The 15,823-nt window shown below is 33.1% G+C and overlaps 1 protein-coding gene and 2 pseudogenes across 1 annotated transcript; 1 reads left to right on the top strand and 2 right to left on the bottom strand.

The window, feature by feature from the left end:
- Window positions 1–3,133: 3,133 nt before the first annotated feature.
- On the top strand, window positions 3,134–4,568 carry LOC104748416 (uncharacterized). The gene is made up of 6 exons (XM_087487099.1): window positions 3,134–3,301; window positions 3,612–3,782; window positions 3,866–4,006; window positions 4,089–4,142; window positions 4,221–4,277; window positions 4,368–4,568. Exons 1-6 carry the CDS (start codon window positions 3,134–3,136, stop codon window positions 4,566–4,568), a joined length of 792 nt encoding a protein of 263 aa, XP_087343225.1.
- A 6,195-nt stretch (window positions 4,569–10,763) lies between these two features.
- On the bottom strand, window positions 10,764–11,419 carry LOC147926552 (ubiquitin-conjugating enzyme E2-16 kDa pseudogene; annotated as a pseudogene).
- A 962-nt stretch (window positions 11,420–12,381) lies between these two features.
- Window positions 12,382–14,337, bottom strand: LOC147926553 (uncharacterized; annotated as a pseudogene).
- Between the last annotated feature and the right edge of the window lie 1,486 nt (window positions 14,338–15,823).

Below are 15,823 nucleotides of genomic sequence, written 5' to 3' on the forward strand. Positions count from 1 at the left end.
TGCAAATAGTTGTTTACAAAAATCAGAAACCTTATCATAATTTAATAAATTGTAAATTATAAAATATAAATATTTAATGTTAATGGCATGATTGTAAATAAGTTTCAACTTCAGGATTTATTTGCTAAATATCTCCGAAAATGTATATATAGATTTATACATTAGTTAATTTATAATTACTATGTTTGAGGTTTACCGGTATACCCCGAGACAATTTGTTTACTTACATAATCATAATTTAATTAATTTAATTGGATGACTAATATCCTAATATTGATGGTGTTAACAAATTAATAAATTAAAATTCAACCCATGTTCTAACATTTGATTAAAAATATTTTAAATTTATATTAATGTTACTATAACCCGTTTTAAAATATAGCCCATTTTATGAGATTTTTAACCTTTATAAATCTAAAGATTCATAGTATTTTAATTTTTAGTAAGTTTAAACATATATAGAAATAATCATATATGTATATTTTTGATATGGTGTTAAAATATAAAAAAAGGTAAAGACAGAAAATATTATATAGGAATTTTGATAAAATAATATTAATGTAAAAATGATATAAGTGTTAAGTTTCTCTTGAAAAGAAAATTATACCGATGGATTTCATATAACTTAATTTTAGATAATCATTTTAAAGCACATGACTTCTAATTATCCATTCTATATTTTGTTTGATTAACTATATTAATATATTCGTGTGGAGTACGAAGCAAAATGTAGATTTTAAAGGGGGAAAAGCAAAAATGCCCCTTTTTTCCTTCCACTTTTTAAAAATGCCTTTGGGAAGGGTCCATTTTTAAGGGTACCCTTTTTTTTGGTGAAAAAGACTTTTTTACCCTTAATGAAGGAAACCTAATTTTCTCTCCACTTCGCCGTGCTTCTCTCCTTCCTCAACCGACGATTCTCTCTCCTTTGTTCATCGGCGATTCTTCGCGGCGATTCTCGATCCTTCTTCGCGGCGATTCTCGATCCTTCTTCGCGGCGATTCTGCGCTTTCGTCTCTCGTACACGTAATTCCCGACATTGATTCTGGTTCTATCGCAGGCAGGTTCATTCTTTCTTTGTTTCTTTCTGGGTTTATCAATTTGGACTATCGCTTTTTTAAATTTAGGGCTTTTAGATTTCTTTGATATAGATTTGGAATATGTAAACTCTTTTAAATTTGGATTTATGTTCTTTTAAAACAGTTTTAAAAGCCCCTTCAGTTTCTTTGATATCGATCCAGATTCAGATCTGATGCATTCAGATCGATAATTGTGTTTGATATGGATTTGAAATTAGTAAAGTCTTGTAAATTTGGATTTTTGTTATCTCTTGTAAAACACTTTTTAGAAAGTCCCTGTTAAACCATTTGATATCAATTTTTAGATCGGTCGTAGTTGAATTATGTTGATAAAGTGTGTTGATAAGATGACTTCAGATCGATAACGTGTGATGTTGATTTTTAATAACCCTTTTAAAATCCGTTGAAATTCTAATTAAGTGTGTTTCTTTAACAGATGGCATCAAGTGATTTTGAACCCCTTGCACTACCAGAACCAACATATGGTATGGGTTTAGAACCAATTGTTGGAGCAAACATATGTCAACATTCGGACTTAAGCCTAGTTGCCAAAGTTAAACATGCATTAGGAAAAGCATCTTTCACGAAGCTTCAATCTTCCTTCCTTGGGCACATCATCGAACTTTCGGCCAGAGACATCAGATTTTCTGGAAAAATATTCCACTACTTGATGCTGAGAAGGCTGAAGACAAGAGGGAGAAACTTATGGTTTACAGTCGACATGCAACCTCTTCGGTTCTCCTTGAGAGAGTTCTTCCTTACAACAGGTAATTATAAAGTGTTTGCAATGGTTTTAAAACCCTTTTAAAACCCTTTTAAAACCTTTTAAAACCCCTTTAAACTTTAAAATTGTTAAAAGCCCGTTAAAACCCTTTTAAAACTCTTTTAAAACTCTTTTAAACTCTTTTAAAACCCTTTTAAAACTCTATTGTAAAAGGGGTTTTCCCGTTTTAAAAGTTTTAAAACACTTTTAAAACCCTTTTAAAAACCCTTTTAAAACCCTTTTAAAACCTTTTTAAAACCTTTTAAAACTATTGTAAAAGGGTTTTAAAAGGGTTTTAAAACCTTTTTAAAACCTTTTTAAAACCTTTTAAAACTATTGTAAAAGGGTTTTTCCCGTTTTAGAAGTTTTAAAACCCTTTTAAAACTCTTTTAAAAGGGATTTGAAAGGGTTTTAGAACAGTTTATATTAGGCAAGTTTGAACAAACTAACATCATTGTTTTATTAAACATAGGGATTCAATGCGAATCTATTCATAGAGAACCAAGGAATAACGGCAAAGATCCAATTAGTGAACCATATTCTTGGGCGGTGAGAGGAGATTACACTTTAACTCAACTTCAATATCGACTATTTAATGAACCAGAAGAGGGTGAAGAACCTTTGGATGACAAGGAAAAGGAATGCCTCGCTGCAGTGGTATTAACAGAAGCTATTTTGATGACACCAAATTCAACAGAGAAGATACCTCTGTCTAGGCTTAAGCATGCATCGGATTTCGAGATGTATACAGCCCAACCATGGGGCAAGGAAGCATATAACATTCTTGCCACATGCATTCAGAAATTCGATAAAAATACTTGGTCAAAAGGTCACTATAGTGTCAAGGGATTTCCCATGGCATTATATATATGGGCCTTGAGTGCTGTTCCAATTTTTGGTGATACATTTGCGAGAAGATGTAATTTTTCCAGAACATTCTATCCACTGATTCTCAACTGGCAATCAAGTCGTTTTGCAAGGTTTGATGATATTGTTGAAGCTATTAAGACAGCAACTTGTGTAAGTTTTGAATTCTATTAAAAGTGTAGTTTTGATTATTCATTGGTTATCTATATTTGATGAGTTTTGTTTTGATGGATTTTGATTATTTTTGTAGGTTGAAGTCAAAAAAATAATTGGAGATCCACAAGAATATAAGCATTTGGTTGATAAAGATGACAATGATTTTGAAGAAGTTATTGGCTTGGTTATGAAAGGCTATAGGTTGAAGAAAGAAGAATGGTCTTCTTGATTAGTTGATATTTACTATGTTTTGGGAGAGTTGGGTGACAAAATGGGGGAAAAATTGCCAGTCTTTGAGAAACAAGAGAAAATGGAGAAAATTTTGTCAGATTCAGAAAAACTTGACATAATCCTCTTTATGTTAGATGACTTCAACAAAAGACTAGAAGCCATTGAAGAAGCTGTCAAAACCACATCAGGGAAAGATAAGGATAAAGGAGTAAGATTACAAGATCGCACCTTTTCGCATATATTAGACACTAAACTCTTTAAACTGAGGTCCTTTTTTTTCTTTTCCCTTTGCAGTCTCACGAAGATGAAGATGGACAAAATAGAAATGAAGAGGTTATAAATGAAGAGGTCAGTATCTATTTTAAAAGTTTTTCTGTTTAAAAAGTGTTTTTAACGGATTTACAGCATAACACTGATTAAAGGGCAACCATAGTGACTTAAACCTTTTAAAACCCTTTTGAAACAGAATGTAAAACCTTAAAAATGATGTTGTTATATGTTCTTTTGTTTTGTGGCAGGCTGGCAAACAAAATGTTGATGGAGATATTGCTAGAGAAGATTTCGTAGAAAGCCAGTCTGCAGATTCTGTCCGTCCGTCAAACACACAAGATGGGAGCTACGCTGCAGATGATGAAAACACTCAAAAAACTGGTGGTGATGATGGTAATTACTTTGAAGAAACACCAAAGGTACATATATCTAGTATTTTTATAAGTTCTCAAATATCCTTTTAAAAGCCTGTTGTAAACCACAATTGTTATCATCTTTGAAGGATAAATCTCCTTCTCCACGCCCTTCTACACCAAAATTTGATCTTCTTTCTGAAGAAGATGAGGATAGTGAAAAAGATAAAAGCATGGATAAAGAGAAGGGAGCAAGCAGTAAGAAGAGAGTTTTGAGAGAGAGAAAACAGGTAAATTATTAATTTTTTATATAGTTGTTATGAGTATTTTAAAAGATTTCATCAAGTAAACCAAGAAAATGATGAACTGCAGAGAAAGTGTAAGCAAAGCAATGATGGTGATGATGATGTTATGAACAGAAAAGAGGTTAGTAACTAGTTGTATAATGTTATACATTTTATTAAATGTTTTACAAAAAATTGTGATTATCTTGAGGCACTACAGAGGAAGAAGCGTAAACCAAGTGACAACCCAGATGCTGATATTCAAGCTAGAGAAGGGGTATGTATCTAACTTAATTATTTCTATGAGATATTTAAAATGTTTTCCAGTGTATCGATATAAAGTGCAAAATTTTTTTGTTTTGTAAAGCCACAGAAAAAGAAGAGTAAATCTGATGATGTTGGTGGTGTGCAAAGAAAAAGTGAACGAAATACAATTCCTTCTATTCACACTCAGCCGCCTTACACGGCCGAGAAGAAGAAGGACCCAATACTTTATCCTTTTTCCAAAGTTGATAAGACCCGGTTAGATGTATTTAGTGACTGGAAGAATTCAAAGAAAACAAAGTAAGTTTTAGTTTCTAGCAACAAAAGTAAAAGTTCAATTAGTCTTTTAACAGATGTATTCATGGTTTTGTAAGTATTCATGATTATTCTATTTATTTTTGGATGTAGGCAACTAACAATTCTGGGTAAAAAAGTTGATGCCAAGTGGTTCACAACACTAGAGACGCCAGGGAAGTCGTTAACAACAATGGTATGATTACAAAGCTTAAGGTTTTACAAATGTGTTGTTAACGTTTCATGGGGTTTTAAAAAGGTTTTAAAAAGGTTTTAAAGAGTTTTAAAAGGGTTTAAAAGGTTTTAAAAGGGTTTAAAAGGTTTTAAAAGGAATTAAAATATGTCTTCTAAGCGTTTTCAAAGATTTACAATGTGTTTAAATTGGTTTACAAGATGATGTGTGACCGGGTCTGAACTTATTTATATGAAATATTTGACAACAAGACTTGTTCTAATCTGTTTTTTGTTGTTGTTTAGCATGTTGATACAGTTGTGAAGTTGTTAAGCAGAAGAGAAGAAAGTCATCCGCACTTCTTTAAAAGCAAAGCATTGACATTGGCTGAAACTTCTTTTTTGAGAGAGACTGATGAATATTACTCAATATTCGTTGACAACAAAGATGAATATGAGTTCCCTGAAGAAGGATTCAGTCAACTCTTCAAGGAAGCACCTACAAATAAAATATTGGCGCCAATGTTGGTTAAGGAAAGGCTTTGGATGCCATTGATGATCAATTTGGAGAAGAAGGAGTTGATTATCCACGACTAAGGCAAGCATTTCTACACCAACAAAATTAAAGACAAATAGGTGGGTGCATATGCTGTTGCAATGCCTTATATTGCCCAGAAGAAGTTTGGGATGAAAAATGATAAGAGAAATCTCCGTTCAGAATCAATATTATAAATTGCATACCTCAGGTAAATACTGTTGAGCTTGTTTTCTAGTTTTTTGATATGGTCTCTGTAAATACTTTGGACTCTTCACTTTGTTTTTTCTTGATAGGTTGATAAGATTGAAGATAGTGGTGTCTTCATGCTGAAGACAATCGAATGTTTGGCTATGAGCATAACAACACATGGCAATCTTAAAAATGAGTCAATTGGTGATTTACGGAAGAAAATGGCGGTTGATATCTTTGCAGGTCAGTGTAGGTTTTTACATGGTTATTTAAACTGGTTTTAGATGGGTTAACAACTTTTGTATTGCAATGTATTTTAAATGGTTCTAACATCAATTATATTATATTTGCAGAATTACAAAATGACTAGGATAATGGAAGTTTGCATCTTGCTGGTATATGAACATGATCGCAGGAATGGTGCTTTAGCTTATTGCATCAAGAACAATATTTTAGTTTTTTTTACTGTGACACTATTCTAAAAATATGTTAAGTTACTCCTTTTATATATATACTTCGTTTAAGTTTTAGGTATTTACAATGAAGTTTAAAACGTTGTTTATCATTTCCGAATCCTTTTAAAAACATTTTAAAACTCTTGTAAATCCTATAAAATTTATTGAAATACCCAAAAAAAACTCTTTTAATCCTTTTAAAATACGTTTTAAAACACTTGTAAATCCTTTAAATTCATTGAAATACCCAAAACAAAACCCTTTTAACCTTTTAAAATCCGTTTTAAAACGCTTGTAAAAACTTTTAAATGGTTTTAATACTATGTTTTAAATGATTTTATAATGTTTTTGTATAATAAGGGTGAAAGCCCTAGGCCTAGGCCCAATAGTGAAATATAACCTCCACTCCCCCCTGTATCAATTGTCCCTAAAAGCAAGGGTTTCTCTTTCAAAAAGTACAGTTTTCCGTCTGGGAGGTTGAAAGTCGCGGAATTCACTCAAATCTGTATTTGCTTAAATTGGGTTCTCGATTTCGTCGGATTGCAGACACGAAATCGTCGGATTGAAAGTAGGAGTCGGCTGATTGGGTACGCGAGGACTTCAAATTGCAATTTCTCTTTGTCGAATTACGGACTCTTCTTCTCCCTCGTTTTTCCTCTCAGTCCTCTATTCGAATTTGTCGTCTCTTCTTCTCCCATTTGTAAGTTTGGTTTGGAATTTAATTTTGACTTCAATTTCTATTTCAATATGAAATTTTATGATGTTTTGGTGAACTCGGAATATGAAGGTTGGAAATTTATCAATGTCTTTAAAAAGTTTTAAATTGGTTTTAAAATAGGATTTATAAAGGATCTTGGGTGCATGTCTTGAATATGTTCTCTGTAAACAATGTTGACAGGTTTTGCGATATGAGTAATTTTGAAGATTCTGCGAAGAAACTGTGCTTTCCAAAAAGATTAATCACGCCAGGCATAGAGGGAGATACATTAGAAAGAGTTATTAAATATTCTTCAGAGCAAGCTGTTTTGGCGACTGTAAAGAATGCATTAAAAAGAAAAGAGTTCCAGCAGTTAGAGAAGTCTTTCTTGGGTCCAATTATAGAATTTGTTAATCGGGAAAATATCAACTTCTCGTGTCAACTGGTCCACCACTTACTGCAGAGGAGGATTTTGTCTGCGAAAAACAAGCTCTGGTTTGCATTTGATGATCAACCTATGCGATTTTCGCTAAGGGAATTCGTCATTACAACAGGCCTTTCCGTAGGCACTATTCCATCAGGTACTGTTACATCGAAAAAAGATTTGTGGATGAATGATAAAATGACCTGCAAACGTCTTCTTGATACTTTGAAAGTTAAAGGAAAAGACATGAAAGCAGAGGAAAGAATTAGATTAGGTGCTTTGATACTAGTGGAGGGGATATTGATAGCTCAAAATCCTGTAGTTCAAATTCCCTTAAAGAATTTGCTGAGAGCAAGTAGTTTTGAGAATTTCTGTAAGTATCCTTGGGGTGAAATTGCTTACGAATCATTAGTGAGAGATGTGAAACAAATGACTGTGGGAACGTTGGCAAAGAAACAGTATGGAATGGCTGGCTTTCCATTTGCAATCCAAATCTGGTTGTTATCTTCAGTTCGACAGCTAGGGGAACATTTTGGTGTTAGGGAAAGCATTTCAAGCCAAAATCAACATCTCCCACTGATCTTGCAATGGCAAAAGACATCTTCCCCAAAATTCAATGAAATAAAATTTGTTTTCGAGTCTTGCAAGGTACCATTACTTCTCTAGAACTATTTTTTTTTTTGTTTTCCAACAGTTTTAAAACACATTGTAAACCCTTTTAAAAAAATGTTAGTAATGTAATTTAGATTTACGATGTGTTTTAAACTGGTTTACAAGACTTTACGACGGATTTACAAGGGATTTCTAGAGTTATAAAAGAGTTTTAAAAGGTTTTACAATATCTATATAAGACTTTTGATATATAATATGAATCGATTTTTCTTTGCAGTTTGAAGTGAAAACAATTGTCGGTGATCCCGATGAATATAGCCATTTGGTTTTGCCACCGAATGATGAAGACAAGGATTTTGACGAAGTTGTTAAACTTGTAATCCAAGGCTATAGGATGACTAAGGAGGAATGGATTCAAGGATTTATTCAAGTTGAAAAGGGAGAACAAAATCAAAAAAAGCGTGTGAGAGAAGCTGCAGGGCCATTCTTGAATCAAACTAACAAAAAAAAAAAGAATATCTTTTAGTGAGAAAATTGACATGATTTTAAAAACATGTCAACTTACTCACAAAAGATTAGTGAGACTGGAGAATCATGTGGGGATCACTACTGCTGCTGCAACACCACAATGGGAATCAAGGGCATTTCAAGAAGAGGAAGTACCAGCCTCGGCAACTGCATTTCAAGAAGAGGAAGTACCAGCCTCTACAACTGCTTCCCAAAAAGAGGAAGTACCAGCCTCTGCAACTGCTTTCCAAGAAGAGGAAGTACAAGCCTCTGCCACTTCTTTTCAAGAAGAGGAAGTACGAGCCTCTGCCCCCGATTTTGAAGAAGAGGAAGTACCACCTTCTCCAAGTAAATTTGTAAGTGAAAAAAAAACTTAGTTCCTTTTAAAATCATTTTAAAAGTGTTTTAAAGAGTTTTTAACAAAATCATATAATCGTTTTCAAAGGTTTTGCTAGTGTTTTAAATAGTATTAACAAAATTTACAACATTTCTAGGTATCTAAAGAAGATAATCAAGATTATCAACATGAGAAACATACTGACTTGAGAGGGGACCCAAGTGTTATTCCTGAAAAAAATACCCAGGATACTAATGAAAATGATCCACAAGAAGAGGATATGAATAATGATAAGGTATGTGTTACTTGAATATGATCGACAAATTTTAAAAACCTTGTAAAAACATATTTGAAAATAATTTACATATGGTTAAAAAAAAATATCATTATTTATGCAGGATGAGAAGCCTAACAGTGCTGATGATGTATACTCAAGCCAAGAAGAAGCGTACACTATTATATCGGATGACGAAGAGTGTATTAATATTTCAGATACTGAAGAAGACCCAAGCCAAGAAGAAGCTCCCACTCAAAAAGAAGACCCAAGCCAAGAAGAAGCTCCCACTCAACAAGAAGACCCAAGCCAACAAGAAGCTCCCACTCAACAAGAAGACCCAAGCCAAGAAGAAGCTCCCACTCAACAAGAAGACCCAAGCCAACAACAATATCACACCAGCCAGGAAATGGGCAGTTGTAAGTTGTTGAAGTCTTTATTATAAATGATTTTCCCTGTTGAAAATGACATATAATATTTTGTTTCTTATGTTTGTATTAGTGCAAACACCTACTACGCAGGAGAACAATATAAGTGACGAAGAAATGAAACAAATCGAGGAAGTTATAACTTCTTGGTCGAAGAGCGAGGACCTCAAAACTATGCTTTCGTCAATTGATAAAGTAAGTTTGAAAAAATCATATACTTGTTATCATAGGCGTTAAACATTAATAAAATTTGGATGTTCTACATTGTAGTATCTTTGGCAAGGGAATAAGTGGGAAAAAGTCTATGCCATGGATTTGATGACTAAAGAAGATGTAAAAAAAGTAACAAGGAGGGCAATATTAATTCTTCATCCTGACAAAATTCCTAAAGATGTTACTCCACAAATGAGATACCTTGGTACCAGAATGTTTTCAAAATTAAAGGTTAGTGAACCTCGACTTTTGTTATCTAAAGATTTTATGCACATTTTACTGTTATTTAATATTAACTTATATTTTTGTTTTATTTTGCAGGTTTACAAGGACAAATACTTAGGTTAAGGAATTTGGCATCTTGCTGGTCGCATTAAGAAGAAATAATGAATGGAAAAGTATTTCAATGTTTAGTTTGCAAGTAGATTTTTAAAAATTTTTTTAATGTTATGTTATTTCTTTTCGCTTGTAAAACTTTTTAAATGGTGTTAATCCTATAAACAGTTTAGTTATACATGAGTAGTTTGTTCAAACTTGCCTAATATACGAGGTTATTGCTTAAAAAACTGTTTTTAAAAAGGGTTTTAAAACCTTTTAAAAGGGTTTTAAAACCTTTTAGAAGGTTAAATCTTCTAAAACGGGTTAAAAGAATTTTAGAAGTTTTTGAAAACTTTTTTAACATCTTTTAAAACCTTTAAAAAAACTTTTTAAAACCATTGAAACTCTTTTAAAAACCATTTAGAAATTATTGCTGGTATATAAACGTGATCACATCAAGAAGAATATAGAATAGAATAGTATTTCAATGTTTAGTTTGCAAGTATATTTAAAAAAATTGTCCTTTTAATGTAAAGTTATTTCTTTTCATTCGTTGCAAGTTATTGCAAGTACATTTTTATAAATAAAACTGTTTATAGGTTTTAAAAGGTTTTAAAAACCTTTTAAAATCTTTTAAAAGGTTAAATCTTCTAAAACGGGTTAATATTATTTTATGCTTCAAAAGGTTTTAAAAGGTTTTAAGAGAGCTTTAAAAGTGTTAAAAACCTTTTAAAACATTTTTAGATGGTTTTAAAACCTTTTAAACGGGCATATAAATCTTTTAAACCTTTTAAACTTTTAAGATTATATCTTGTTTTTAGAAATTTTAAAAGGTTTTACAAATGGTTTATAATGATATATATCAATTTGGTTTGCTTTTTTAAAAGCTTTACAAGTTTTTTCTAATATTAAAACAGTAAACTCTGAATAAAAAATATTTTTTAAAATAGAGTTTACAAGAGTAGAGACTGAAATATTTTATTACAAAGAACAAAAACAAGATAAATTATTCAAGAGTTCTTAAAAATAGATATGAACTATCTCAGTTTCCTCTCCCAGCATATTGATTAATCATCTCTCTAGCCATGGCTTCAAACCTTCTCCTATCAGATTTGTAGAGGTTAGCAAGATATTCAATGGTCTGTTCCTCATCATTGACCTCTGGTTCAATCAACTTCTCCACTAATTCCTTGAAAAGCTTAACAATGGACATGGGAGTCCAACAATCGCGCCTCAAACCTTTTAGGTGAATGCCTCTCCTATCTGCTACATTTGGGTGGCAAATTCTTGTGATGAAAACAACCTGCATAATCAAGAAATTTTATTTAAAAAACTATTGAGTTGCTGTAAAAAAGAAGTACTAATAATCATGCTTGCTAAAATAAAAAGGAGTATAATCAAAAATAGATACCTTGGGGGGACTTCTTGGGTAATCATGTGGAAAAGTAAGCCTAAGTTTAAACACTCCCCCTTCATAAGGAGTATTCACCGGTCCGATTAGAGTAGCCTCCCAACGAAAAATGTCGTCATCAACAGTTACTAAAAAAAAGGCAAACACTCAATCTCTTTTATCCTTAACAGTAAAACAAATCTACTCTGAAGATGTATGTGTTTACCTGCTGTGATGTTTGGCGAACGATCCCTGTTCAGACATCTCAGATCAGTCCTTATAAGGCTTGAAGGAGAACGACGGGCCATTTCTGACGGATTGAAGGAAGAATGTAAATTGATTTTTCGAATCTGGGAGATGATTTAGGAGACAAAGGTTTTCGAATCTGAGAGATGATTGAGGAGTTATCGTGAGACATAATGTATATATAATAGGTGAAGCGTCGCTTTGGTTTACAAAAAGTAACCCTTCAACGCTTAATTAAAACCGAACCAAAGCGACGCTTCGCGTAATACCCCTTCAATAAATTAACCCTTCGAAATCTTATCCATTAAAATCTTACCCTTTCGTGTGTTTCCAAGTGACTCTTCGCATATTACCCCTTCAATCGTCTTCCACAAAAAAAACTTAAGCGATTCGAAATCAAAATTCGAAATCGTCTCTATCTCTTCAAATCATCTAAAATCGTTGGAGGGTTTTGCTTGGTGTTTGATTACGAAGAAGTGAAGGAGACTGAAGATGGTGAAATCAAAAGAAATTTAGGGTTTTTGCAGTGAGAGAGAAGAGAGAGAGAGATGAAGAAGAGTAAGAGGAAGGGGAAGGGGAAGGGGAAGGGGAAGGGGAAGAGAGAGAGAGAGAGTGTGGCGACTTGCTTTTTACAAGAGTTTATATATATGGTTTTTAATCGTTGTAGGGTTTTACAAGAGTATATATGGATTTCAACATGTTTTAAAAGGTTTTTAACATGTTTTATAAGGTTTTACTAGTTGTTTTAAAAGGTATATATATATGGTTTTTAATCGGTGTAGGGTTTTACAAGAGTATATATGGTTTTTTAACATGTTTTAAAAGATTTTACAAGTTGTTTGTAAATGATTTTAAAACATTACGACTTGCTATTTTAAAAGGCAGTACAAGTTGTTTATAATGATTTAAAACTGTAAAATCTGAAAAAAAATTCTGAGAAAATGGAGTTTACAACACCACAGACTGAAAATATTTTATTAAAAAGAACAAATTCAAGTTGAATTAAAGAGAGAGAGAGAGAGAGTTAGATAGCTGCAACACAACTAGATTTGTTGTGTCCACACTGACCGCACCTACTGCATTTGTATTGTTTTGAATTTGTCTTAGCCTTTCCATACTCCCATGAACTAGCTATTCTCTTTTTCTTTCGCCTGCCACTAGGTATACGAGTAGAAGGTGGCCGAATAGAAGTACTAACACTCTCTGGAATCTCCCAATACTCCATATCACCTACTGGGTGAATGCTCTCTGAATATGCTAAACGCCATCTGTAAAATAAAAAAGAGGAAGATAAGACTAATATAACTTTGATAAACCTTTGAAAAACCTTGTAAAACCTTGTAAAACCTTTTTTAAACTGTTTATAAACCTTATAAATAACTTATAAAACCTTTTAAAACCTTTTAAAACATTGTAAAAACCTGTCGGATCCGTTACTTTAGCAACCTTTTAAATACCTTATTAAAGAAGAGAGTTATAACCTTTCAGTGGAATGATAATCATCAACAAACATGTTTTCATTGAGATTGACATGTTTGGCAGCAGCAATTCCATGTGCACAAGGGAATTTGTCAATATCAAACATACAGCATGTGCATTTCCTTGTGTCCAAATTCACCATATATGTCTTTAAAGCTGCTTTAACCTCGAAGATATTTTCATTTACTTGACTAACTTCAAGCCAGCGGATAGTAGTATTATAAGATTCATTCATCTTATTCCCAACTTTTGTAGTAATAGCATATGGATGTCGACAGCTCTCCTCACGTCGTTCATTAAACCACCTAGTCAAAATAGACCTGATTGTATCAAACAGGCAGACAATTGGATACTCACGAGTCTCTTTTAACCTGGAGTTAATGGACTCGGCACAATTAGATGCACTTGACCATTTCCTAATATCAGCTTGCCAAAGATATTCTCCAAGATCCGGATCACCATTGGAAATTTGACTGAACAAATAATCAAAATCATACTGAGTGTAAGCTCTTGAAGCATCATGAACAACTGGAAGAAGAGAAGCAGAAGCTCTAAATCGTGTTTCCAGGTTCTTTTGCAAGTGGAAAGTGCAGATCCCGTGATGAGCATGTACATAATTTACTGATAGCGCAGTTGCAATTGAAGAAGCTCGATCAGACACAAAAACTAGATCCTCTTCATCAGGAATAATAGTCTTCAAACACCGCAAAAACCAATCCCATGATGCATCATTCTCAGAATCAACAACAGCAAAAGCAATAGGATACAACTGAAAATTACCATCCTGAGCTGATGCAGCAAGCAAAGTCCCTTTATATTTTGATTTCAAATGGGCGCCATCAATAGAAATAACTTTTCTCATCAACTTAAAACCTCTAATTGATGCACCAAAAGCCAGAAAACCATATCTAAACTTATTATCAGAATCAGCTTTGATGTAAGTGATAGTACCTGGATTCTTCTTTTCTATCATGTGAAACCAACTCGGTAAAACCTCATAACTATCAGCAGGTATACCCCTAGCAAGTTCTGATGCATGTTCTTGAGCTCTCCATGCTTTTGAGTACGGGACACCAACTCCATGGTCATTCCTAAAAATTTCCATGAGCTATTTGGGTCTGAGAGGAAGCTTTCCTCCAGCAAAATGGTTACTAACCAAACCAGCCAAAGTCCTTGCAGATGCTTGGCGATGATTAACATTCCTTAAAGCAGAGTCACAGCTGTGCTGACTAATATACTTTCGAACAACAAAGCTATCTGATGCTTTAGCCTTAGTTGCACGTAGCCTCCAACTACATTTTTCATCAATACATTTAAGAACATACCTCTTGTTGTCTGACTTAAAAGTATGAAACTCAAAACTATGCTTGACTGCATACATCCGCATCTGACTTCTCATTTCTGTTTTGTCTTTGAATAACTTTCCACAAAACAGCGAATCAACATCAATTAGACCAGTTGAGTGTGAAGAACCAGATGGATACCCAACAGAGGTTGTCATGTTACGAGGAACACCCTCGACATATGGATTTGGTATTGGTTGATCCTGAAAGTACAAATCAATGGTTTTTAAAAAGGTTTTACAAGTTATTTAAAAGGTTTTAAAAGTTATTTAAAAGGTTTTACAAGTTATTTCAAAGGATTTAATAAGGTTTACAACCGTTTTCAAAAGGTTTTTTAAAGTCTTTAAATGTAAGTTACCTGAGTATGAGTAGAAGTAAAATCATCAGAATTGCCAGTATATTGACTTGAAGAAGCAACAGGAGAACAATAAAAACGAGGAACACCCTCGACATATGGATTTGGTATTGGTTGACCCTGAAAGTACAAATCAATGGTTATTTAAAAGGTTTTAAAAGTTATTTAAAAGGTTTTACAAGTTATTTCAAAGGATGTAATAAGGTTTACAACCGTTTTCAAAAGGTTTTTTTTAAGTGTTTAAATGTAAGTTACCTGAGAATGAATAGCAGTAAAATCATCAGAAGTGCCAGTATATTGACTTGAAGAAGCAGCAGGAGGATCACTCTCGACCTGAGTAACAGCAGTAACACTTTCAATAAAAGGAGTAGAGCTAGGTTGACCCTGATAAAGAAACATTCCTCAAATCAGTTACTTTTCTAAAACAATATTAGAAAGAACAAGAGAATGAGTTTACTAAAAATACCTGCTCTACAATCTCACAAAAATCCTCAACAGTAACACATAGATGAAGAACTCCTCCACTTTGTGCATATTTGAGTTTAAAAGCTTCAAGCTGCCTATCATTTCTAATAAAGATAGGAATACTACCTATAGTAGAAGACTTAGCAGGCAATGAATAACTAAGCTTTAAACATTGTGCCTGAATATCAATGTGAAAATCTTCTAATAGAGTTTTTACCAACTCACTAAATCTAGTATTCTCATCAATGTTAATCAAAGAAACTCCCCTTTCATTATCCATCTCAAATTCCCAATGAATGTTGTTGTTCAACTTCCACAAACAACATACTGAATACAATTCAATCATTTGTACACCCAAACAAATCCTGACAAAACAAACCAATAAAACTACATTAAAAGAAGAGAGATCCGAACAACTATATCAAAGAATAACAGTAGATGTCCAAAGATCTAATAAAGGACATTATTATCACGAACAGATCTAAAAGAGCAAGTGTTAAGACCTAAAAAAATTCTGACATCAAATTTGAAATCAAAACAACAATCTAATAGCTAACACAAAGTTGAAACTGAAATCAAAACAAAAATACAGAAACAAGCTTACACGATGGGAGAAAAAGACTTTATTATCACGAACAGATGTAAAAGAGCAAGTGATTAAGACCTAAAAAAATTCAATTTATAACGGCGGAGGAGAGATTTGCTTTATAAGACCTAAAAATTCAATTGCTCAATACGATGGGAGAAACACTTACACGAAGGGGGTAGAAGAGACGACGAACTAAAAGAGAGAACTAAGACAATGGGAGAAACAGTGATAACGG

The sequence above is a fragment of the Camelina sativa genome, chromosome 15 (assembly GCF_030686135.1).
Source record: "Camelina sativa cultivar CO46 ecotype springtype chromosome 15, ASM3068613v1".
Classification (NCBI taxonomy): Eukaryota; Viridiplantae; Streptophyta; class Magnoliopsida; order Brassicales; family Brassicaceae; genus Camelina; species Camelina sativa.

Excerpts from the sequence above, each read along its gene's own strand:
- LOC104748416 (XM_087487099.1), top strand. The coding sequence starts at position 3,134 with ATGGGGGAAAAATTGCCAGTCTTTGAGAAACAAGAGAAAATGGAGAAA. Across the intron at positions 3,783-3,865 it reads ACTTTGAAGAAACACCAAAG|GATAAATCTCCTTCTCCACG; the intron begins GTACATATATCT and ends TCATCTTTGAAG. Across the intron at positions 4,278-4,367 it reads ATATTCAAGCTAGAGAAGGG|CCACAGAAAAAGAAGAGTAA; the intron begins GTATGTATCTAA and ends TGTTTTGTAAAG.